The 27,744-nt window shown below is 33.8% G+C and overlaps 1 protein-coding gene across 1 annotated transcript in view; it reads left to right on the top strand.

Moving 5' to 3' along the window:
* The first annotated feature begins 9,836 nt into the window (after positions 1-9,836).
* Positions 9,837-27,744, top strand: part of Sdb (SAXO downstream of blistered) — a 67,314-nt gene continuing 49,406 nt past the window's right edge. Inside the window, exons 1-2 of the mRNA XM_088267412.1 lie at positions 9,837-19,576; positions 19,756-20,102. Coding sequence (XP_088123538.1) covers positions 10,172-19,576; positions 19,756-20,102 — 9,752 coding nt within the window. The 5' untranslated portion in view covers positions 9,837-10,171. The remainder of the gene's footprint in view (positions 19,577-19,755; positions 20,103-27,744) is intronic.

Below are 27,744 nucleotides of genomic sequence, written 5' to 3' on the forward strand. Positions count from 1 at the left end.
TATATATATATATATATATATATATATATATATATATATATATATATATATATATATATATATATATATATATATATATATATATATATATATATATATATATATATATATATATATATATATATATATATATATATATATATATATATATATATAAATATATATATATATATATATATATATATATATATATATATATATATATATATATATACATATATATAATATATATATATATATATATATATATATACATATATACATATATATATATATATATATATATATATATATATATATATATATATATATATATATATATATATATATATATATATATATACATATATACATATATATATATATATATATATATATATATATATATATATATATATATATATATATATATATATATATATATATATATATATATATATATATATATATATATATATATATATATAGATCATAATCTCAAAATTTTGAGTGAGTCGAAATACTTGTTTACAGGTCTGGGTTTTCTCAATTTTGGAGTTATTTATACCTTTTTTATATTATTTCATTCATTCATTTTTTCAGTTGCCGAAAGAAACTTCTAGAGATATATAGGAAATATAAAATAAGCCATTTTTGAAAAAAAAACATTGTCGCAAAATTGTATAATATATAAGGGGTGGAAAATTCAAAATGAGATGCCTGAATGTATCAAAAATGAAAAGAGTCTGAAAGAATTTTTTTTTAAAGTTTTGGTTACTGTAAAAATATAAAAATTTAATATATGATGTAAATTAAGTGTGAAAATAGTTCAAACTTCTTTATTTCTTCTTATTCTTCTTACCCTTATCCGCACCCGATGGTGCATAGGGCACTGCATCATATAAACCCAGTGTTATCGTGATCGTCAACACATGAAGGAAAGGTGATCAGCCCTCCGCTTCAGGTACCATTCCAGGGTAATATTGAATAAATATTACAGCGAAAAAATAAATTCTATTGCATATTTGACCCCCCCTGGGAATCGAAGTCGGGACCTCCAGTACGGTAGCCGAGCATTCTGACCATACGGAGGCGGACGAATAAGTTTAATTAAATGCAATATAAGCTACCTTAATAAATAATAAAAACAAACAAAAAAAATTCAAATACCAAATAGCATTTAGCGTTTTTTACGATAGCATGCGTCGGAGGTTGGATAAGTTCTCATGAAATGATGTATGTGACTAATGATAAATACGTTATGGGATTCAACATGTCGCTCACTGCTTTAAAGAACGTCATAAACAAAAAATCGTCAAATTTCAGCTGTGCATATTTTCGGAATTCCCAGAAAATGTACTATATCCCAGCAAATGAGGCATATTTTTAACTTAATATTTACCCGCTACTGGGCAGAAAGTGTTGTTTGTGCATTTTGAAGAAAATATGTTTTTAAATTATTTTTTAAAAATACTAAATATTTTTCAAGTGCAGAAAAAATCTTCAGGTTTTACCTAAAAAGATCTGTCGCACAGTAAAAAGTTCAATTATTGGCTTGATATTTATTTTCAATACATTGTATTTTATTTTTAAACTTTAAAAACGTTACGTTTTGAATATTAAAATTAAATAATCAGTCATAGATTAAACCCTGAAGAGGGCAACAGGTTGTTGCCGAAACTAGTTGGTTAAAAAAAATGTGAGTGGATCAAAACACAAAGTATGTTTATTTCTCGAAATAATATTTAAAAACATTCTCCAGAAAAATCAAGTTTTTTTATTTATGACGTTCTTGAAAGGAGTGAGCGATGTGGTAATGTGATCCTGTAGTCACAGCGTATCGTGACTGGTAGTATATTTCTGGGCTGTGGTCACTCAGTCAGCTGATGAGCAATGGTCAAGGGACAGATGGTAACGACAGCGGACGCATTGCTTTCAGGGATACTACGTACTAATCATCTTGCTATCTTCTTTTTACAACTACTAAATATCACGCGTATTGTAAACGATATACATAACATGTTTGACCGTACTATGTAGTAGATTGTCCGCCTCCGTTCGGCTACCGTTCTGGAGGTCCCGGGCTCGATTCCCAGGAGAGGGGCATCAAATAAATATCCGTGATTTTTTTCAATCTATTCATTCAATATTACCCTGGACTGGTACCTGAAGCGGAGGGCTGATCACCTCTACTTCGTGTGTTAGCGATCAAGATAACACTGCGTTTATATGATGGAGTGCCCTATGCACCATTGGGGTGCTGATAAGGGTTTTAAAAACTGTTATGTGAATTATATTTGTAATTTTCCAGTTGCTTCATTAATACAGTAGTAAATTGTAATTTTTGATCACTGCACTGACTGTGGGTTATCTGGTTAGAAATTACGGTATTATAAACAAGAAGCCACCATAGGAATAGAAGAAGAAGAATTTTAAATTTCTTAAAATAGTTGCAACAAAATTACTTATTAACACCTAAAGCGCGATGGCCTCAAACAAAACGCGCCCAGCGGTGGTGGGTCTGATCTGACCCAGTACAGAAATCGCCTTTTAGGCGTTTTTCGTCGGGTTTTTATATTTTATATATTATTCAAAATAGCCTACATAGCAATAGGATAATGTGTCATAAGTTTTGTATGAGAATTTTCAAGTTTTTGATAGTTTTGAAATTAAATTATCCAAGCGCATAATTTTACATCCAAACGCGACCGCGCGCTTCGGCTCACCACCACAGACTAACTAATTTATATACTCACTACTACCGCGGAGCATGTCACACGCGCATGTAGCATGGTTGGCAATGAAGCAGTGATTGTAAACATTTTTATTTTTACTGAATTCAAATAATTTGTGTTTTTAATTTTATAACTATATTTTAAGTCAACATCATAACAGATAGAATTATTAACAAAATGCAACTAAGTAATTATCTTCAAATATAAAACGTGGCAGTTAGCTCCAAAAACCACAAAATGATTCTAGGATTTTAAGTTAATATTTCAAGATAAATTTTTGTCCATAATGCAATTAAAATTCATTTTAAATACAGTGAAAATATTTAAATTTTCATTGAAAAATATATACGGAATTGCCCAAAATGGTGTAAATATTCATTTAAAGTTCGCCATTTCTTACATAAACATTTTGCGGGTTTTAGAAATTATGAATACAATTTTGTACGAAACCAAATAAAACTAATTATTATAAAAATTTTATATACAAGTTCGTTAGACATAATAGGTATGATATTTAATTTTATTATTGACCAATAAATTATTACCAAAAAATAAGAGGACAATCGGTACTTTTCTTGTTGAAATCGATGTTTTTATCACTTACTGACATTTCTTATAAAACCACGTTTTCCGTTGCACTTTCAAATTCTGAATCTAAGGTTTTTGAATTCTAAATCACTGTCAGCTGCGCTATTCTCTCACTTTTCTTTCACTTTTAGAACTGTCCAAAAGTCGTTCAATCTCGTCATGAGATAATTATTTTTTTCCTGCCATTGTGGTAAAGTATCGAAAAGATTTAAAAAAAATAAAACTAGAAATCGTTCAAATATAAAACAGTTTATTGTGAAGGTCTGTGTTTTGTAATATTAATATTTTTTAAATGTAGATTTACCTTATAGTCTATATATATGATATTTAATCCGTCATACAAGTAAACAAATAAATCAGTTAAAAACAAATATAAAAAAAAAAACAATAAACGGAAACAATCGCCAAAGATTGACAATGTATGCTTTTGTTTTTGGGATTTCAAAATCACGGCAGACGGCACACTAACACATTGATAGCGATCAACTGACCTTACTCAATATGATTTTTGATATTTTATTTGTTCTTTTTTTTAAATAACTCATTTGAATCTGGTCCAATAATTTTCGTTTGTATCTCAATTTGTAGGTAATTTTTTGAAGAACGATTACACTCAAGGAAAACGACGTAAACAAATTACCTATTACGTAATCAATAATTTTCCGCGATGGTGGGTCTGACCAGACCCACCATCGCAGAGGAAGTGTTATTGTGAAATGTTGTGCAACCATAGATCTTGACAATAACATTTTTTTATATAGTGGGACGTGTATTAGTTATTGGTTGAATTCAAATCAGTTTCATCGGTACTGAGATGATACATCTTAGAGTATATTTACAACTAATTAAGATTCTAGAATAGTTCAGTTTACACGTCATCAATCCGTTAATCTATTTCTGTTCTGTAGTGCGAATGCGTGTGCGGGACGAAATGACAAACAAGTAATCAATTTATACCACATGTTTCTAAACGTTTTTTAGTCTGACCTATTTGTATCGAAATTTCTCGAAAAAGGGGGCAAAGAAAATCGCCAGAATGTTCCCTCATAGAAAGAAGGATGGATTTTCAGATAATTTGCTTATTTCTTAACGTTTCAATATGTGTTTTCGGGCCTTTTGCGTCTTCAAAAAGACTTCTAGAGCTTCCACAAGGGAGCTTCAATGGCCACATTGAGAAAAACTCTTTTACACCTTAAATTCAGTGTTGTGTTTGCTAATTGATATGAGTGAAAATATCAGTCATTTTACAAATATTTATGCGAGAAAATTAAAAAAAAATTGTTGGTATTGATCCACATGTGGATGTAATTTCATAACACAAGGTAATATTTTTTTATATTCATAGCATTTATTTTGTGGTCAGTAAGTTTTACAACATGATCAACGTATATATATAAACACTTACCGAGATTTTATTAAACAGGTTTCGAGACATACTTGTCTCTTCGTCAGGATAATGCAGGACCAGCATGCAAACAATACTACACGTCACTACACTATTCACACACTATTACTATTACAACATGCACTAAAGGCCGAGATTTAACATGCACTAAGGACGCAAAACCGGTGGTACGTCTCCAAATCGGTAGGCAGACTTTTCTTGAGATATTTTTTCCTGATCTTTATTTTTTTAAATATGATATATGTAGCTAGCACATAAACTAATATGGTTGCTGCTTATTGCGAAATTAAATATTAATGATTTTTTTAATCATATTTCAATGATTTGTTAAAAAATATACATATATGTACCTAAGTTATACAAATACATTTACATATGTCCGCATCCGAAGTGTAATGGTCAGCACGCTCGGCTACCGTACTGGTGGTACCGGGTTTGATTCTCAGGAGGGGGGGCAAATAAATATAATATTTTTCAAGAATACTACGTACTAATCATCTTTCATTTTTCTTTTTACAACTACCTGACATGTGTTTTGTTCGCCTGCGTACTGTAATGGTCAGTACGCTCTGCTACCGTTCTGGATGTCCCGGGTTCGATTCCCAGGGGGAGAAGGTCAAATAAAAATGTACGTGATTTTTTTCAATCTATTATTCATTCAATATTACCCTGGACTGGTAGCTGAAGCGGAGGGCTGATCACCTTTCCTTCATGTGTTAACGATCAAGTTAACACTGCGTTTATATGATCCAGTGCCCTATGCAGCATCGGATGCAGTTAAGGGTTAGAATACATATACATACAAACATTTATAAACACACACGTAATAATTTTTTTGCGGAAATCCATTAAGCCATCTTATACGACATGTCGGTTGAGTTCTTTTTACATACATATTTTAAAAATTATTTTGCTATATATTTTAACATAATACAAACACTTTTTTTTTTAAATATTTACTCTTGATCATATACCCATACCTTTATTTTGCCTTTGCTCCTTATTTTCATCTACCCTCTTACCTCCTTCGGAAAATTAAAAATGGAAGGAACTTTTTAACTTTTAATTACCATATTTTATGCTTTTACTAACTAACTAACTATTTTTTTTAAAATATCTTTTGCTATGCGAAAACATGTTTCGTATAACGAACTTGCTCCTGAAACAAATTAAGTACGTTGTCCGAGGTATCACTGTATGTATAAGTAAAATAAAGACTTTGTGGGACGTTCAATGTTGTGCGTTATATAGAGTGTTTTTTATGAGGTATGTAAATCCAAAATGAAAAAAAACACATTTATACCATTCTTATACATATTTATATCATGATTGTACATAATTAAGTCTAATAATTGCCTCTGGAAGGGTAGTCAGTCTCCCTCGCGTTACCGTCCCAAGGAATGGAAAGTTTCTCATACATACTTATGTCATGACAGTACATAATTATGTGTAATATTTGCCTCTACCAGAGAAGTCTGCCTCGCTCATGTCACCGTCCTAAGGAATGGAAAGTTTCTCATACATACTTATGTCATGACAGAACATAATTTTATGTAATGTTTGCCTCTACCAGCGTAGTCTGTCTTGCTCATGTCACCGTCCCAAGGAATGGAAAGTTTCTCATACATATTTATATCATGACAGTACATTTTTCATTCATTCAAACCCTTATCCGCACTCGAATAGTTCATAGGGCACTGCATCATATAAACGCAGTATTATCTTGATCGTTAACACATGAAGGAAAAGTGATCAGCCCTCCGTTTCTGGTACCAGTCCAAGTTAATATTGAATAAATATCAGAGTGAAAAAATCACTTGTATTTATTTGACCCCCTGGGAATCGAACCCGGGACCTCCAGTACGGTAGCCGAACGTGCTAACCATTGCACTAGGGACAGTACATAATTACGTCTAATATTTGCCTCTAGCAGCGTAGTCTGTCTCGCTCATGTCACCGTCTCAAGGAATGGAAAATTTCTTATGCATATCTGTATCATGATATTACGTAATTACTAAAATATGCACCCTAACTCATTTGGCGTTATGGAAGATAGTTTGGCAATAGTTCTAGCGGAACCTGTAAGGAAAAAACATATATGATGTTAAAACAGATGCTAAAAAAATAATTTTGTGAGGATAAGTGATGCATTGTACATACCATATGCACATACTGAGAAACTATGTTCGTTACATATACTTTTTTTTAAGCATTTCTACTTACAATCTTAAAATTGATAACGCAGTTCTCTCCAAAAATGAGACTGAGCTCTTGTGCTTGGAGAGAAACTTACACTTGTTAGTTATGTTTGTCACATTTATTTTTATTGTTTTTTTTTGTTTCTAAGATTAAAACATATCGTAGTCATACAGGAGAAAGTGACCAAGTGCATTTTTTACAAAAACGTGATCGTTGACTATTTGAGATCTTACTAGCTTAATATTTCCCTAAAAAAATACCAAAAAAATTTTAAACTTGGAAGTATAATATATTGACTTGTTAAAAATGACTAACTGCATTGATGTTTATTTTCTTGCCAAGCAAAGGTGACTTAAATGGCCCTCCTGACCATTTTACGTTTTGTTATACTATAACAATAGCTATAATACGTTATTCCGGCGCTCAGGAACACTTAGCAATGGAGAAATCGAAATATACTGTTACGTAATCAATAACGTTTTAAACTTCGCAAATTTAAGATTGTAAATGTATATATGTATATATGACTGTTTACCTATGTGTTTTATGAATTACATTATCTACTTACTGTACATATACAAGCATACCTACTGACACATACATAACTCCGCCAAAAACACTACCAATATCAAACTTGACTATGTATATGTGTCACACCTCTGTGAATCCGATACACAACAAGTGAATGAGGTTGAAATGGAAATGACGAACGCAATAAAACGAAGTTTTTTTAAAATTGAAATGTAACTTTGTTTTAAAATCACTATAAATATTTTATTATAACTTGATTTTAATGTCTACCGGTTTCGAAGCTAACCTCTTCTTTATCAAGACTGATTAATACTAAAACACTATCTACTTAACAAAATTCAAAATATTTTGACGGTTAGGCAACGGAGCTTGGGTAGATCTCAAGTGACTTTATTTTGTTGTGTTGATTGGCAGTAACAGTCAAAAGGGATCAGGGATGATGAGTGATTGGAAACATATTTAATAATGGACTTTTAGAAAAATCATTTACGAAGTTTTTTTCTAGCCAAAGCTAAAAAAAAACTCTCCACCTTCGTAGTCTTATGGTCAGCACGCTAAGCTACCGTTCTGGAGGTCCCGGTTCCGATTCCCAAGGGAGTCAAATAAATATAAGTGATTTTTCCACTCTGATGTTTATTTAATACTACCTTGGATTGGTACCTGAAGCGGAGGGCTGATCACCTTTCCTTCATGTGTTCGATCATGATAACACTGCGTATATGATAAGTGCCGTATGCACCATTGGGGTGCGAATAAGGGTTTGAAGAAGAAGAAGTTTTTTTCTGAAAACATTGTTTTCAAAAGTTTTCAAAATTTTCAGGACTCCAGGAATATTATTAACTAAGGACGGATCGACACAAAAACAGATCATGCGGATAAAATACCAGCAGAGGAAGACCATGGAAAACTTGAAAAAAATGGCACGATCAGGTATGTCAAATACTTGAAAGTGGCTGGGTCAAAAGCCGAAATAATCGGTGGGTATGTATGAGGATATGTATGGATGTGGAAGAGGCGAAGAATGTTGCAAAGATAGAGTGGTATGGCGTTATATTCTTTCCTGCGGGAAAACGGCGTGATGGATAGTAAAATGTTTTTTTTGTTTAATTTTTGCTTATTTTGTACCAAGAGTGAATTCAAAATTTACTTAATTTTTTTTTTGTAAATATTTAAAACACTGTTGGCTTCAAATTTTAAAAGTCATATACGATACAAAATGATTTGATCAAATATTACTTTCGAAAAATTGAAGTACAAATGTTTCTTCTTTTCACCCTTATCTGCACCCAGTGGTGCATAGGATACTGCATCGAATCAGTATAGTTGTTTCTTGATCGTTAAATAAATTAATGCAATGTTACAGTCCAGTGCTTTAAGTACCACGGCTGTCCAAACTTAAAACACAGTAATGGACATTTTTTTTGTAGTACGTTTTTTTGCATTTTTGGACTAAATAGAATTTACTTAGTCCAAAATGCAAAAAAAAACGTACTACAAAAAAATGTGCCTTACTGTGTTTTGAATTTGGACAGCCGACCAGTCCTGGATGATATTAAATGAATATAAATGTGAAAAATTACAAGTATTTGTTTTGACCCCAATCACGGCAGGAAAACATTCTAACCACTACACTTTAGGTTATCTATTACCATACCATAAAGTTAACAATGCTTTTAATATACAAAATAAAACAATCGACTCAACAATAGATACTAAAAATGCATTTATCAAATGGCGGCCAGTATCAACTGGGAAATCTTGTAAATGCTCTTAATTTGCCTTCGCTGATAAACACGTACTTCTTGTTTTTCTAACTTATTGTTTTGTGCACGAGAAATAATATTTCGATAAATTCTTATCGTAAATTTACAAATATTTTAACATTAGTCATTATTTAAATTTTATTACCGATTTCCATTTCCACCACTTAATTTGCCTCAACCTGATTGGGTAACGTGGATCTGACTGAGCCAAATACTAACGGTGCGCATTCTATTGGCACTCAGAATCAACAGGTAGGTGATACAAAATAAACTCATATATTATACAAACGTAAAATAATTGTTTGAAAATTATTTAACGATATTTTCATGTAAGATTTTTCGATTAAAAATATGTAAAAACGAATTTATTTTGATGAAAAAAATATTTGATAATTATATTTGTATGCCAATATTAGTGTGCATGTAGGAATGTTTCAGTGCGGTCGGGGCAAGGGACTAGATGTGCGTACTGTTAAAATATGAGAAAGAGCAAAATATATATAATGAATACTTTGCGTTGTATTCTCTTTCGCGTCATGATATTATTTTTCGATGAAGTGCCCACGCTGCTAAAAGAAATAGGTGTAAAAGAGTTGTTCCCAAGATGTTGTTCTATGTATCGGCAGTTCTTGTCTCATTTTATAAGTGGCCGTCGGCCGCTCCGCGCGCCATGTTGCTACTCCGGGTCTCCGAGACTCCGTAAAACGATTTACGAAAAATACGATTTTTTCTTATAAAGTGATAAGTGTGTGACGCGATTAAAAAACAGATAATCAGTAAACGTGATCAATTTGATATTTTCTAATCAAAATATATCAAATTTTCGACCATTTTTCGATAATAATTAGAAATATATTTTTTTATACGCTTTTTTTTAAAAAAATATCGTGACAAGTGATTTTAACAACAGTATAACAAGTGCCTTATTATTAATATATTATAGTTGTTAGTGTTTTGTATCGCTTTCGAAGATGACTATCAAGGATAAAAAAGAGTCTTCCAAGCCGCCCAAGGCCGGTACAAGTAAGGGGAAGAGCTCTCAGCAGCAGGGCAGCACCTCTCAGCAGCAGGGCAGCACCACCAGCACCAGCGAGGCGTCCACGTCCTCCGTGCACAAGAGCTCCAGCTCTACGTCAGTCTCCTCCACGCAGAAGGTGTTCACCAGCGCCTCCGGCAAGACCATCCGCTACATCGACGTCAAGGTCGAGGAGGACGACCCGCTCATGATCACGGACATCACGGACAACCAGTCCATCGGCAGCTCTTCCACCATGTCGGACTTCTACAACAGCCACCCCCACTACATCATCACCGAAGCCCCGTCCATCGTGGACCTGTCCACCACCGGGACGGCCCCCGCCCCCATAGCGGAAGAGGTCGTCTCCGACATGTCCAGGATGCACACGGGAGAATTCGTCTCCCAAGGAACGTCTAACGTGCACCAGTCGTCCACTTCCTCGACCCAGGAGTCGTCGAAGCGAAGTCAATTCGAAACCAGCTCCAGTTCTTTCGGGAGAACTTCGGATTCCCACGATATTTCGGACCGAAGTCTGAACACCGCTTTCGTGGCCCCGGCAGATTATTCTCTGACGGACACCTCGAAAAATATTTCGTCGTCCGAATCGTTTCTAGATTCCGAAAAGAGCCACCTAGCACGATCGGGAAAATCCGGCTGGGATGGTAAGTTTGTTTTGGAAAAAACAACCGATGGGGATTCGGCTCGTAAAAGGGGACAAAATCAAAACAAAACTAGTTCCAGCTCATTTTACGGCAACGACGGGGGCGAACCCGACAGGCGGTCGACAGTTGCAAATACATCGAATGATAATGTCGAGACATTTTCATCTTCCAGTCAAACGTCTCAACAGAGTTCTAGTTCGGTGCAAAAATCCTCTTCAAAGAGTTACGTGATTGAAATCGTCGATGGAAAAGAACGCATCGTCGACAGCCAGAGTCGTGAGTGGGGAAACAGCGAAGCGGCGGCATCTCTGGCGTCTTCCAAAAGCATATCAGGTACGGGAATCACCCCACAAAGTGAAAGTTCGAAGGAAACCTACGAGGGAAGAGCAGTTTTTGACTCCGGAAAACCCGGGGCAAAACCAATTAGTGACTCTTCTTCTTCTGGTACGAAAGAATTTCAAAAAACGGTCGGCGGCAAGGTTATTGCATCGACTAAAGAAATAAATTACGATGTGGATAGTAATCCTAACCTCAAAATTGTCTACAAAGAACCCGAAGGATTCGACAAAAAGCCAAAGGGGCGAGACACATCATCCACACCGAGAGACGTCGATAACAGAACTAACGTAAAAGGCAACGTGCTCAACAAATATGCTCTCGATTCTCAGAATGTTAATGAAGCGTTCGAGTCTACTAGCAAATCTGAAACAGTTTCAGGCAGTCGCACATTTGTAGAAAGTAGTTACGCTGAAGAAACTATCGACGGGAAAACCCGCGTTATCGATAACAACAAACGAGAATGGGGTACATCTCAAACTGCAGGCAGTGCCGAACATTCATCAAGTATATCCGGAACAGGAATGGCTCCCCAAAAAAGCTATTCAAAGAAAGAATTCGATGACAAAATTTCTTATGACACCGGTAAACCAGGAGATAAACCCGTAATTCTTGGACATTCCTCGGAAACAGTGAAGCAATCGAAAAATGACGAGGATATTGTATCTCGAACAAAACAAGTTTCCTATGATTCAAGAGGAGAAACGATGCTAACTGACGAATTAAACAGATCTGATAGGACACACGCCAGAAAAGAAATTGATACGAGCGGTTTGTCTGACACATCTCAATTTACTAGTTTCACAGACACTTCATCCAAAGATACCTCTTCAGATTCGAAATATTTCATTGACAACGAAAGATATAATCTTGCAGATAACACGGTGAAAGCGGGTTCTTCTAAACACAATCCTGACGCCGATGTTATTTACGTAATAGAAAATGGTATCAAGACAAGGATCGACCGAAAACAGGTCACGGGATCCACGAAAAAGGATGTTAAAACAACTAAGGATACAAAGATTACCAAAATTGATTCTCAAGAAGTTAAGGAAGACAAGAAGAAAAAATCAACATTGAAATATGTTATTGAAAATGGTATCAAAACACTTCTCGAACCGTTAACTAAAAACGTTAAAGACAAATCAAAGGGTAAAAAGTCTCCTAATGTAGATGATAAAAACACTAAATACTCTTCAACTGACATAAAAAATATCGAAACTCAATCTCAAGTTGGTGAAACATCTGGAGAGGTCAGAACGTATATAATTAAGGACGGTGTCAAAACTTTAGTTAGCACTGACAAGAAGCGTTTCGACGAAAGTAATGTAGAGTTTGTGACTCAACCGGGAGGAACGTCGGAAGAAGTAAAAACTTATGTAATTAAGGATGGTGTCAGAACCTTAGTTAGCACCGACAAACAGTACTTCGGCAAAAGTAATGTCACACAATCGCAACGTGATGAGACGTCTGGAGAAGTTAGAACATACGTTATCAAAGATGGTGTTAAAACCTTAGTCAGCACTGACAAGAAATATTCCGATGGGAGAGATTCGAAATTTGTCACTCAATCACACCCGGGAGAGACGTCTGAAGTTAGGACGTATATAATCAAGGACGGTGTCAAAACCTTAGTCAGCACTGACAAAAAGCATTTCGATGGAAAAGATGTCGAGTATGTTACTCAGTCACAACCAGGAAAAACGTCTGAAGAAGTTAGGACGTATGTAATTAAGAACGGCGTTAAAACCTTAGTAAGCACTGACAAAAAGCATTTCGACAAAAGCAACGTCGAGTATGTCACACAATCACAACGTGGTGAGACTTCTGGAGAAGTTAGGACATACGTAATTAAAGATGGTGTCAAAACCTTAGTTACCACCGACAAAAAGAATTTCGATGGAAGAGATGTCGAGTATGTAACCCAATCACGACCGGGAGAGACATCTGAAGTTAGGACGTACATAATAAAGGATGGCGTGAAAACTTTAGTTAGCACGGACAAAAAGAATTTCGATGGAAGAGAGGTCGAGTATGTAACCCAATCACGACCGGGAGAGACATCTGAAGTTAGGACATACATAATCAAGGATGGTGTTAAAACTTTAGTTAGCACGGATAAAAAGAATTTCGATGGAAGAGATGTCGAGTTTGTAACCCAATCACAACCGGGAGAGACATCTGAAGTTAGGACGTACATAATCAAGGATGGTGTTAAAACTTTAGTTAGCACGGACAAAAAACATTTCGATGGAAGAGATGTCGAGTATGTAACCCAATCACAACCGGGAGAGACATCTGAAGTTAGGACGTACATAATAAAGGATGGCGTGAAAACTTTAGTCAGCACGGACAAAAAACAATTCGATGCAAGAGATGTCGAGTATGTAACCCAATCACAACCGGGAGAGACATCTGAAGTTAGGACGTACATAATCAAGGATGGTGTTAAAACTTTAGTTAACACTGATAGAAAGCGCTTTGACGAAAGTAACGTAGAAGTAGTAAACTACGATATACGAGATACTAAAGAGCAAACGGGAGAAAGATTTTCTACATCAGAAACGTATCATTACATTATAAAGGACGGGGTGAGAATTTTAGTCGATTCAGATAAACAAAGCACATCGTCTCAAAGAGATGATGACTTTACTAAAAAGACGTTGACGAGAGAAGAAGATATCGATCGTCGAACAGACAACAAGAACTACGTAATTGAAAATGGGATTAAAACATACATTGACGTCAAAAATAAAAAAGATACACGAACTACCAAGAAAAGTGTAACGGACATGAAAGATGTAAAGCAGAGTACCAGCGATGACAAGCAATACAGTGAAACAGGGGAATCAGTTACTACTGAAGAAGTTACAAGATATATAATAAAGGACGGTGTCAAAATAATTCTCGACTCTACAACAAACACCAGGATAAATAAAGACGATCAAAATAAAGATGACATCCATGATAACAGAAACTATGTTATAGAAAATGGTATTCGAACTTATATAGATAAAACACCAAAGCGTGAGCCTACTAAAAAAACAGAAAAAGGCGATAAAGTTTTCGATAAAACGGTATATGAGAAAGGTGATGAAACAACTTCTCACACAACATACAAATACATAATTGTAAACGGAGTTAGAACTCTCGTAGATTCTTCCACAGGGAAAGAAGTTACCAAGAAAACCTTCAGAGATGACGAAATTACGGACAAAGATGTCAAACAACGCGAAACCGATCCCAGGGATTACGCTCCTAAATATGTTATTGAAAATGGTATCAAAACATTAATTGAACCTTCCCAACCAACCAAAACAAAAAAAGATATCAACAAGTTTGACGCCAAAACTTCGGATTATGCAAGTACTAGTAAAGTAACAGATAAAAAAGAAAGCAGTATATCGAGAGAGGAAAATGTTTACGACACTAGGACTTCGGAAGAATTTTCGTCTGTGTATAAGTCGTCTAAAGACATAACAGATTCAAAACAATCAAAAGTCCTCCAAGAAAATATCAATTCAAGCTTCATAACTGATGAATCGAATACTGATGAGAGAAGAAGGCTCCAAGGCACAGCTGAAAAACCGTCTACAAAAAAACCTACTGAACAGAAACCTCGTGATTCTGAGGATCTCCCTAAATACGTCATAGAAAATGGAATAAAAACGTTGATCGAGCCTAGAGGCAAATCATCATCACCAAGAAAGGATGAACCTGGAAAACGTCCCTCTGGTTTGGATATTGACGAGAGTGTCGATTTTAAAAGTATTACCGACGACGTTTCTTCTGTGGAAAAATTTTCAACATTTTCCAGCACATCTACTAATGTAAGAGATATTAAAAGTGCTACTTCTCAAAGTACTAATGTATCAATTACGGAAGAAACATTTATAGATGGTAAAAAAGTATCTGGAGTTGAAACGCCATTTGATAAGAAATCTGGGAAAAAACCTGAGGAAAACATTAGAAAATATGATTCTAAACCAACTGACAAGAAGCCATCTGATAAATCTCCTACATCAAAGGATGAAGACCTAAACGAACCTAAATATATAATTGAAAATGGTATTCGAACTTTGTTAGAACCAAAAACTAAAAAGCCATCTCCGAAACAAGGAGAACCGTCGAAACAAATTGTTGAGAAAACAGGCCTTTTTAAGGACACAAAAGACAGAATAGATGACTATACATCTGTCGAACAATATTCTACAACATCAAACGTAATGTCTAGTACAAGAAGTGCTAAAACAGAAAGTACAGATACAACCTCCATTACAGAAGAAATATATGTTGATGGCAAGAAAGTGCTTAGAAAATCAACTGATAAGCCGCTCGATAAGAAACCAGAAAAAGGTGATTGTAAGCCTAAAGGTGACACGAAAAAAGATGGAAAACCAGGTGAAAAGAAACCCGACGACCAATCACCTGAAGAACCTAAGTACATTATTGAAAATGGTATTAAAACGTTATTGGAGCCGAAAAATAAAGGAACAGCTCCGAAAAAAGAAGAGCCAAATAAACGCAGCCTTGATAAGACGGACGTGTTTCGTGATGACAAAACTGATGAGTTTACATCAGTTGAACATTACTCTACGACATCAAATATTAAAAATCTTGATACAAAAAATATCAATACTACTTTTATAACTGAAGAGTACTACGTCGATGGGAAAAAAGTGCCTGGAAAACCATCTGATAAAAAACCATTGAAAGATGACGATAAGTCTAAAGGTGACCAGACCAAGGACGGAAAACCAAGTTATAAAAAACCAGAAGAAAAATCTCCCGATGAACCCAAATACGTGATAGAGAATGGTATCAAAACATTGTTGGAGCCAAAAACAAAGAAGCCTTCCCCGAAAAGAGAAGAACCAAGTAAACAAATCTCCGAGAAGACAGACATTTTCAAGGACACATTAAGTAAGACAGATGATTTCACATCTGTTGAACACTACTCTAGCACTTCTAATATAAGAACTGCTAAGATGGAACATATCGATCTCTCATCCACCACGGAAGAATCATATTACGTTGACGGGAAAAAAGTACCTAAAAAACCGAGCGATAAGCTTTTCGACAAGATGCCTGTGAAGGATGATGAAAAGCCCAAAAGTGATCACAAGCCAAGTGATAAAAAATTCCCTGAAGAACCCAAATATGTAATTGAGAATGGTATAAGAACTTTATTAGAGCCAAAATCTAAAAAGCCATCACCAACAAAAGACGAACCAAAGAAACAAACTGTCGAAAAGACAGATGTTTTCAAAGATAAAACAACTAAAATTGATGATGTTAAATCGGTTGAACATTATTCCACGACGTCAAACATAACGTCCAGTGTAAGAAGTGCCAAAACAGAAAACGTGGATATTTCATCTATCACGGAGGAATCGTACTACGTCGATGGCAAAATAGTCCCTAAAAAACCGACAGATAAGTCTTTAGATAAAAAGCCATTGAAAGCTGATGAAAAACCTAAAGGTGATCAAACTAAAGATGACAAAAAACCAAGGGAAGAGAAACCTGAAGAGCCTAAATACATCATTGAAAATGGTATCAGAACTTTGTTAGAACCAAAGAAGAAAAGTTTGACTCCCAAAAAAGATGAACCGAAGAAACATGTTATTGATAAGACAGGTGTTTATGATGACTTTAGAACAGATGAATTTAAATCAGTCGAACATTCATCGGTAATATCCAACGTAACGTCAGATATGAGAAGCAAGAGAACTGATGATGTCAACACGTTATTTATAACAGAAGAATCATTTGTAGATGGGAAAAAAGTTCCTGAAAAAGATGAACCGTCTAGTAAAAAACCCATTAAAGAACAAGATAAGCCAGTAGATGATAAGAAAAAAGGTGACGTCAAACCACTAGAAAAGAAACCTGAAGAATCTCCAGAAAGACCTAAATATGTTATTGAAAATGGTATCAGAACCTTACTTGAACCAAAAGACAAAAAACCATCTTCAAAAAAAGAAGAGCCCCTAAAAAAATATACTGACAAAACAGACAGCAAGACATATACTGACAAAACAGACAGCAAGACCATTAAAGATATTACAAACAAAACGGAAGAATTCACCTCAATTGAACATCACTCGACAATATCTAACGTGAGAACAGATAAAACAGTAGACATAAACAAAACGTTTATAACAGAAGAGACGTATATTGATGGTAAAAAAGTTCCTGGAAAACCACGAGATAAAATACCTGGTAAAGAAAGCGAAAAGCCCAGTGACGAGAAAAAGCCAATTGATAAGAAACCTGGAGAAAAATCTCCTACTGAAAAAACCCCAGAAGAACTACCAAAATTTATCGTAGAAGGTGGAATTAAAACGTTGTTAGAGCCTAAGAAAAAGCCAACTGATGATAAACCATCCGATAAAAAACCAACTTATGAAGACGACAAACCCGTGTGGAAAAAACCAGGAGAAGACGACAGTGACAAACCATTCGGTAAAACACCAGGTAGAGATAGTGAAAAGCCCGGTGATAAGAAAAAGCCAATTGATAAGAAGCCAGATGAAAGATCACCAACAGATGAAACAACTAAAGATTTGCCAAAATATATCATTGAAAATGGCATTAAAACTTGGCTAGAACCCAAGAAAAAGCCAACAGATAAAACATCGGATGATAAACCTTCGGATAAGAAGCCGACGAAAGGTCATGACAAACCTGCGGGAATAACATCAGGAAAACATGATGAACCTCGAGATAAAACACCCAGTAAAGAAAGCACTAAACCGGGCGATAAGAAAACGCCAACTGACAAGAAACCGGGAGAAAAATCACCATCTGAAGAAATGCCTAAATACATAATAGAAAATGGCATTAAAACCTGGCTAGAACCCAAGAAAAAGCCGACAGATAAAACATCCGATGATAAACCTTCGGATAAGAAGCCTACGAAAGATCATGACAAACCTGCGGGAATAACATCAGTAAAATACGATGATGACCAACCTCGAGATAAAACACCCAGTAAAGATAGCAGTAAACCGGGTGATAAGAAAACTCCAACCGACAAGAAACCAGGAGAAAAATCACCATCAGAAGAAACGCCTAAATATATCATAGAAAATGGCATTAAAACCTGGCTAGAACCCAAGAAAAAGCCAACAGATAAAACATCGGATGATAAACCTTCGGACAAGAAGCCGACGAAAGGTCATGACAAACCTGCGGGAATAACATCAGAAAAATACGATGATGACCAACCTCGAGATAAAACACCCAGTAAAGATAGCAGTAAACCGGGTGATAAGAAAACGCCAACTGACAAGAAACCGGGAGAAAAATCACCAACCGAGGAAATGCCTAAATATATAATAGAAAATGGCATAAAAACCTGGCTTGAACCCAAAAAGAAGTCAACCGATGATAAACCTACCGATAAGAAGCCGATTAAAGAGCACGATAAACCTGCGGGAATTAAGTCAGGAAAAGATGATGATTCAAAGCCATCCGATAAAACACCACGTGATAAAACACCTTCTAAAGAAAGCGGTAAACCTGATGATAAGAAGCCAACTGACAAGAAACCCGCTGAAAAATCGCCGACCGAAAAAACACCCGACGATTCGCCCAAATATATTATAGAAAATGGCATCAAGACTTTGCTTGAACCAAAGAAAAAGCCAACTGATAAATCACCATCCGACAAGAAGCCGACGAAGGAAAACGAAAAACCTGCAGGGAAAAAATCAGGAAAAGACGATGATGAACAACCGTTGGATAAAACACCGGGTAAAGAGAGTGGAAAACCCGGTGACAAGAAAAAGCCAGGAGAAAAATCACCAACGGACAAAGCACCCGAAGATTTGCCAAAATATATAATTGAAAATGGCATTAAAACTTTGTTAGAACCGAAGAAACAGCCAACAGATAAATCACCTGGGGATAAGCCTTCCGATAAGAAGCCAACGAAAGTGAACGATAGACCAGCAGGAAAGAAATCAGGAAAAGACGATGACGAAAAGCCGTATGACAAATATCCAAAAACGGGAAAAACTCACCCTGATGAAAAGAAACCAAGTGATTTAGAGCCTTACGAACGAAAACCCTACGAGATTTCTCGAATTACAGACGACACCAGGAAGTCCGTCGATAGACGAACTGATGTAGATGTCTTTTCCACTACACAAGAGTTCAGCACTAATACCACTGAAGTTACGAAGAAGGCTTTCCAAGTCGAACAATCCACCAGTAAAGTGGAGGTCATCAAGTACGTGATTGAAAATGGAGTGAGAACCAAAGTTGTCACATACGAAGATGCGAAAACCGACCAAAAAGTAAACAAGCAAAGTTTCGTGGATCGAAGCACAGTATCGGATGTCAAAGAATTTGTAAGTAAAATTTATGTATAATCTTTTGGGGTTTTAAATGAATTAAAATATAAATTACTAAAACCAGATTCGTCGATTTTTATTTCACCAATACCTAAAAAATTACAAAACCGTCGATTGTTTTGTCTGCTTCTTATTTAATAATTGTTAATTATGGTTTTTATTGACTTTTGTTACAGAGAGATACCCGCGTATCCACCCATGATGTCGTAGACAGGTCTGTTACTAGAAGTGACGTCACGACACTCCGTGATGACCTTACTAGTATGACACACAGCACAGAGCGTATAACGGATAAGAAAGCACCAAGAATCCAGTCTCCAGACAGAAAGAAACCCGACGATGGAAAGAAGCCAAAAGACACGAAGCCAGGCGACGGTAAGAAGAAGCCGGGAGATGATAAGAAGCCCAAGGATGAATCTCCGGGGAAGAAGAAGCCCGAAGAAGAATCACCGGACAAAAAGAAGCCGCATGGGATCAAAGATACTCCCAAGGAAAAATGCGTCTGTGAAATCTGCACTTGCGGGTGAGTCTTTTTTATTATTATTTCCTTATCGGCCCAATTTATCAGTTCAATACATTCAATCCTCCCCATCCCTTGAAATTTGTATGTGTATCTAATATATTTATCTTATTAGCCCAGTTGTTAAGGACCCGATATACACCCCGGCAACATAAATAGCTGAACCCGTAAAAATATAATTATTTTTTTTTACGCTCATTCTAACACATTTTCCAAATTTACGCTTTATACGTAAAACCATGTATACTTTACATCAATGGAACTCTAATTATGTCATTAAAAAAATATATATATTTTTTAAAATATATATATATATATATATATATATATATATATATATATATATATATATATATATATATATATATATATATATATATATATATATATATATATATATATATATATATATATATATATATATATATATATATATATATATATATATATATATATATATATATATATATATATATATATATATATATATATATATATATATATATATATATATATATATATATATATATATATATATATATATATATATATATATATATATATATATATATATATATATATATATATATATATATATATATATATATATATATATATATATATATATATATATATATATATATATATATATATATATATATATATATATATATATATATATATATATATATATATATATATATATATATATATATATATATATATATATATATATATATATATATATATATATATATATATATTATTAAATATAATTATTAAACATTTATTCAGTGAATAAAACACTTTGGAGCATCTTAAAAAATATCATTTTATTAGAATACCATTCATATTTTTTATGACTGTACGCTATTTATTCGTGTTGGCATAGATTTGTATAGCTTAGAAAATGAGTTTTTATTAGAAATAATTATATGGTTTCGGAAAGAAAATAGTTATTGTATGGTATGGAGTTAAAATAAAATGCCAAAAATACTTAGCGCCAATTTTCATTATATATCATTACATATCGGCTGTCCAAACTCAAAACACAGTAAGGGACAATTTTTTTGTAGTATGTTTTTTTTTGCATTTTTGGACTAAGTAGGTTCTACTTAGTCCAAAAATGCAAAAAAACGTACTATAAAAAAAATGTCCCTTACTGTGTTTCAAAATTGGACAGCCGATATAATTTCGCGGACAACACGTGAGGCTTCTCGCACAGCGTACTGACTATGTATATTTGAGAGAACACCACATACGTTTATTTTCCCTTGTACGAGTAAATATGAAGCTAAAGTACTGTAGAGTAGAGCGGCTGAACTGCACCGCTTTACATTTTTTCAATACAATTTGTAAACACTGTAGTAAATATGTAAAAATTCTTATTTGTAATTCACCTTGTATTTATAAGTAGGGTACAAACAATAAAGGATATTTTTTTAAAAAAAACACCACATTTCTTTGTGAAATTTGTAGTTTATAGAGTCTAAAAGTGTCCTTTTTCTAAGATTTTTTACAACATTTTGAGTGTGTCCAAATATCTGTTCACAAATCTGGATAATCTCCAATCATAGAAGTTATTTTTCATATTATTTTTTGATATCTCATCAAAGATGAAGAAGAATATGGAAGTCTGGGCGACCTAGACTTCCATATTCTTCTTCATCTTTGTTAATTGGAGATAATCCAGATTTGTGAACAAGTATTTGGACACACTCAAAATGTTGTAAATTAATTAACTGGTCAAATTATATATTATTTCGAGAAATAAAAATACTTTGTGTTTTGATCCACTCGCATTTTTATTAACCAACTAGTTTCGGCAACAACCTGTTGCCCTCTTCAGGGTTTAATTTATGACTCATATGAAGAGGGCAACAGGTTGTTGCCGAAACTAGTTGGTTAATAAAAATGTGAGTGGATCAGAACACAAAGTATTTTTATTTCTCGAAATAAATATCAATATGATCCACAAAGTTAATGCTTTCAATATTCAAAACGGTCAAATTATAAGCTAAATAAAAATGATATTTTCTGGCGTTTCTCATGTACGTATGTAATTTTAATCCAGAATTCGGACCTCACAAACTAATAAAAGAGTTTCTTCTCAGTAAAAATCTTCTTTTCATCTCACCAATAGATGTCTTTAGTGAAATTGTAGTGATTCAAGAACAATGTTTCAAAATTGGTTCATATATATAGAGAACTTCAAAGATTTTGAGTAGTGTGGCTGTCAATCATGTGTAGAATTGGTGAATGTTACACGTGTGTACCAGCCTATGACGGTCGTCAGCCCCGTAAATGCCCAGACTTCCATATTCTTCTTCATCTTTGATGAGACGTCAAAAAATAAGATGTTTTTCATGAAAACTCGCTTGTTTGATTGAGTAAGTAGTTTCATGACTGTTTTTCATCTAGTCAAGTGTGTGTGTGGTAATGGAAGCCACAAGGACACACTTGTTGAGCAATGTCCGTAGAACGTCGTCTGAATTGACAGTAATTGGGCCGAATAGGTACTTTGTCACCAAGCTCCAACACTTGATGAAGACAAGATAATTTTTTTTGAGTGGGCACTAAATATCTGAATTTGGCAAGAACGTATACCATATATTGTGTTTAAATAAAAACGTAAATGTTCGTTTGTTCATTCACCGGTTGCTTTGAAATTAAGACACAGTAGTTATTTACAGGTGAAACTTTTTCTATGCAGCTATTTTTGGTTGTTTGGAAGATATTGCTTTTTAGCAATAAGCCCGCCTACGTACTAATCTATTTGCTGTACATGAAGTAAAAATATATAAATAAATAAATATTTTTACCGCAATGGCAGCGCCATCTGTTGAACGTAAGAAAAACTCACGCAATACTCAACATGCTCATGGCGGTCAGCGCGCTTCTTGACACTGCTGTCACTTTGCATTTTCAATGTTTTCAATTGCATTGTTGTTTCGACTTCACAAGCGTCGTGAAATTTACACATTAGAAATGTGTGCCTTCTATTTTATTTCTTTGCCATTTAACCAGATTGAGTCAAAGCAACGCGTAATGAACGCCTATTAAAGAAAAATATGGAAGACTAAGTATTTACAGGGCTTACGACCCGTCATAAGCTGGAGTTCTATAATTCAACATTCTACCCAAGATTAACAAACACACTACTCAAATTTTAGAACTCCAGCTTATGACGGGACGTAAGCCCTGTAAATACTCAGACTTAAATATTGTTCTTCATGTTTGTTGAGATGTCAAAATGCAACGATAAATTGTTTATTCGAATAAATAATTTTCTGTATCTCTATTTTGTAATTAAATTCGTAACCAATATATCGTGGGTATAGTGGCAAAAAACGTTAACTCTAAAATCCCTGTTATTTAAAGCTTTCAGCCTGAATAAAATACCGTTATTAAACTTAAAAGTATAATTTATTTTTATGATTACATAATATGACATTTCAAACTACTTAAAACGTTAAAACTTTATAATACTGCATCATTTAGTAAAAAAATCAATATTATTTATATTGAAGCACTAACTTTGTGATTTTCCAATTTATAATTAAAATGTAACTTTGTTTTAAAATCACTATAAATATTTTATTATAACTTAATTATAATGTCCACCGGTTTCGAAGCTAACCGCTTCATTATCAAGACTGTTTAATTTTAATCAGTCTTAATAAAGAAGCGGGTAGCTTCGAAACCGGTAGACATTATAATTATGTTATAATAAAATATTGTAACAAAGCTTCATTGTAATTATCAAAAATATACATTTTCGAGTTAACGTTTTTTGCCAGTACACCAACGATATATAGTATTCCTCAACCACTTAAAAAAGCCAAAATGACTGTAATTTATATTCGCTAATAACAGTTGCAAGTTTTAATCTGATTGATCTTTATGTATTTACAAATGGATAATGAAAAACCCATAGCAATTTTTAACGTTTTTTTTTATTCAAAATTGATTCCTGGTACCTTATACTATTGTTTTATGCTGTGTGATTTATTATCATATACGTTATGATTTAAGGAAGTCTAGCTTTATTTTGAAATGACTTTAATTAGTCTTTGTTGCAATTAATAATATTTTTTGTTTTATTAAAACGTTATTCAACATTTAATAGTATACGATGACACAATGTTTATTGTCGAAATACGAAGAAAATCATCCACTCATGAATGCAAGTTTTGCAATAATTTATTTTTAACAGAATGATGACGAACATATAAGGAAATTCTAGTAATCTTGCTCCCATACGTGGTCAATGAGGCTATCACATATATGAGGCTTTCAAGAACGTCATAAATCAAAAAACTTGATTTTTCAGGAGAACGTTTTTAAAGTTTAAAAATATAATAAAATGTATTAAAAATAAATATCAAGCCACTTAATGAACTTTTTACTAAGCAACAGATCTTTTTAGGTAAAACCTAAAGGTTTTTTCTCCATTTGAAAAATATTTAGTTTATTTAAAAAAATAATTAAACAATACCTTTTCTTCAAAATGCAAAAACAACACTTTCCGCCCTGGAGCGGGTAAATGTTAAGTTAAAAATATGCCTCTTTTGCTGGGATATAGTATATTTTCTGGGCATTCCGGAAAATGCACAACTGAAAATTGACGATTTTTGTTTTATGACGTTCTTGAAAGTAGTGAGCGATATGTATAAAGAATTAAGTATTATACATATAAAAATACCTACTAGCAATAAAATCTTAACCTCTAAACCAGTGGTTCTGAATGTGGTCTTTAGAAAACCTGCGATCATTCACGGGGTCCGTGGAAAATAAAAATTGATTTGGGGGTTTCTGAACAACGTCAGGGAATCCGCGAAAGGTTTAATATAAAATAATAAAAAAATGTGACATTTTAATTAATATGAAAGTTATGATAAATGACAATGAATAAATTATCAACATTTTGAGTGTGTCCGAATACTTATTCACAAGTCTAGATTATCTCCGCTTAGGAGTTATTTTTACGTTTTTTGACATCTCAACATAGATGAAGAAGAATATGGAAGTCTAGGTATTTTCAAGGCTTACGACCGTCATAGGCTAGTTCATGTGATCACTTTACACACGTGTAACATTCACCAATTCTATCCATGTTTGACGACCACACTACTCAATTTTCGGACCCCTAAAAACAATAGGGTTAGCTTAGGATAAGGCATAGTAGGCGCTGGTCGTGTTTCTATATAGAACGCGAGTAATCCAGGGTAGGCACTGCTTTTCTGCCTATATAGAATGCACGCCTCTGCCTGCCCACATCTTTTATACTTATGACTAGCAAGTGCGTTAGTCGTCGAGTTGGCAAGCCTGCGCGGCGCGCTGTCATAGTCTGTGCACACGATGCGTACTGAAGTTTTTACACAAGATCTTAAATACTTCTGTGAATCATGAGTACTGCTTTAAATATGTGTATTTTTGAAAATTCTAACTTCTACAGACTTGTATGTCTATTAACCCGTCTGAGCATTAGAAATACAAGGGTTTAAATTATATAAACTAAAATTAATATCTAAGCAGTGATCTCATTGTTTTTTTTTTCATGGCCGCCATACTAAACCAACAATTACTTTAAAAAAAATCCGGACACAGTAAAAAAATATATAAAAAGAAAATTACACTCGAACAGACAATACAATCATTATGCAGTGTTGCAAGGTACATCGCGAAAATTGGACAATGATAAATTAACAGAGTCGTAATGATGGCAACACTAATCATTTTTTAATTATGGCAACTTTTGTTTACGACTCATGTCGGACAACTCGGGCATGATATCCTTGGGGTTAGCCTTTACAGCAAATTAGATATCACTAAAAAATAGACAAACAAGAAAAACGATAAAAAATGTATTTGGCTCGTACGTGTTATAAAATACAACATATCGCTCACTCCTTTCAAGAACGTCATAAATAAAAAAACGTGATACTTCAGGAGAACGTTTTTAGAGTTTAACAATATCAAGCCACTTATGTAACTTTTTACTGTGCAACAAATCTTTTTAGGTACAATCTGAAGGTTTTTTCTCCATTTGAAAAATATTTAGTATATTTAAAAAAATAATTAAACTATACCTTTTCTTCAAAATGCAAAAACAACAAAACAAGTTAAAAATATGCCTCTTTTCCTGGGATATAGTACATTTTCTGGGCATTCCGAAAACATGCACAACTGAAAAATGACGATGTTTTATTTATGACGTTTTTGAAAGGAGTGAGCGATATGTAGTATACATTGGATTATTTGCAGACGGGAGGAATATTAAATTTAACATACTCAACCTATAAAGGATTGTATCAGATTCGCTTTGTGTTTATAACAGCAGATATAATCAATATTTTCGTTCATCATTTTCTTTTGCGAAATTCGCCTTCGAAAAAACCTTGTTTTCGTAAGTTAGTAACGAATGACGTCACAGAAACGAATCCACACTACTACTAGTACAGTTCTATAAAGCGGATACATAAAAATAATACACCCGATGACGTATAGCGATGTCCGTTTTTCGTTTTATTAAAATATATTATTTTTAAACCTTCATATCTCCCTCACTCTCTACAGATTTCAATAAGAATGTAACCGATATTCTTGTGATATTTATTTATTAGCCAATAATAACACATCATGAGAATGATCCATTGTTTGGTAGACTTTTCCCTTAAGCTTGATAAAACAGGGTGATTCGTTTTGTAAATAAAACTAATAATTTACAACATTTTGAGTGTGTCCAAATACTTGTTCACAAATCTCGATTATCTCCAATTATAGGAGATATATTGATAAAAATGAAAATGATATTTTCTGGCGTTTCTCATGTGTGTGATTATAATCCAGGATTCGGACCTCACATACTAATAAAAGAGTTTCTGCTCAATAAAAAGCTTCTTCTCATCTCAACAATAGATGTCTCTAGTGAAGTATTGATTCAAGAACAATGTTTCAATATTGGTTCATATATATATAGAACTTCCAAGAATTTGAATAGTGTGGTTGTTGAATGTTACACGTGTGTAAAGTGATCACGTAAACCAGCCTATGGCGGTTAGTTATGTTAGCCCCGTAAAAGTCCAGACTTCCATATACTTCTTCATTCTGTGTTGAGATGTCAAAAAAAATCCTATAATTGGAGGTAATCCAGATTTGGACACACTCAAAATGCTGTAAACATTTTATTTTACTTGACGCCTGATTTGGCGCTCTCTGCAAATATCATTCAGTTGCATGAAAACGTTATATATGTAAGTGTATGAAAACGTAATATGATATCACGTGAAATTAATGTACCGTGTAAACAAAACTCCGTTCACCTGTGCTAATACTTGACTCTGTACAAATGAATGCAGAACGAATATTCATTTCTGTTCAGGTGAGTTTCACACACCTTAACATACTGTAACACATCAGAACACACACATTTCAATATGTGCATTTTATGTAAGAGATAAATACGCGATTATCACTTTTAGTAAAAAGAAAAATGTTTATTTTATTTTTATTCCTATGAATGTCAATTTTTCGAATGTAATAATGATCACTTTTTTAATATTTTTAAAAATTATTTATTAATGCGATAATAACACAGCGTTCGCCCCATAGTGGTTAGCATATTTGGCTACCATACTGGAAG

The sequence above is a fragment of the Brachycentrus maculatus genome, unplaced genomic scaffold (genome assembly GCF_059751285.1).
Source record: "Brachycentrus maculatus isolate JH-2025_06_01 unplaced genomic scaffold, ASM5975128v1 h1tg000294l, whole genome shotgun sequence".
Classification (NCBI taxonomy): Eukaryota; Metazoa; Arthropoda; class Insecta; order Trichoptera; family Brachycentridae; genus Brachycentrus; species Brachycentrus maculatus.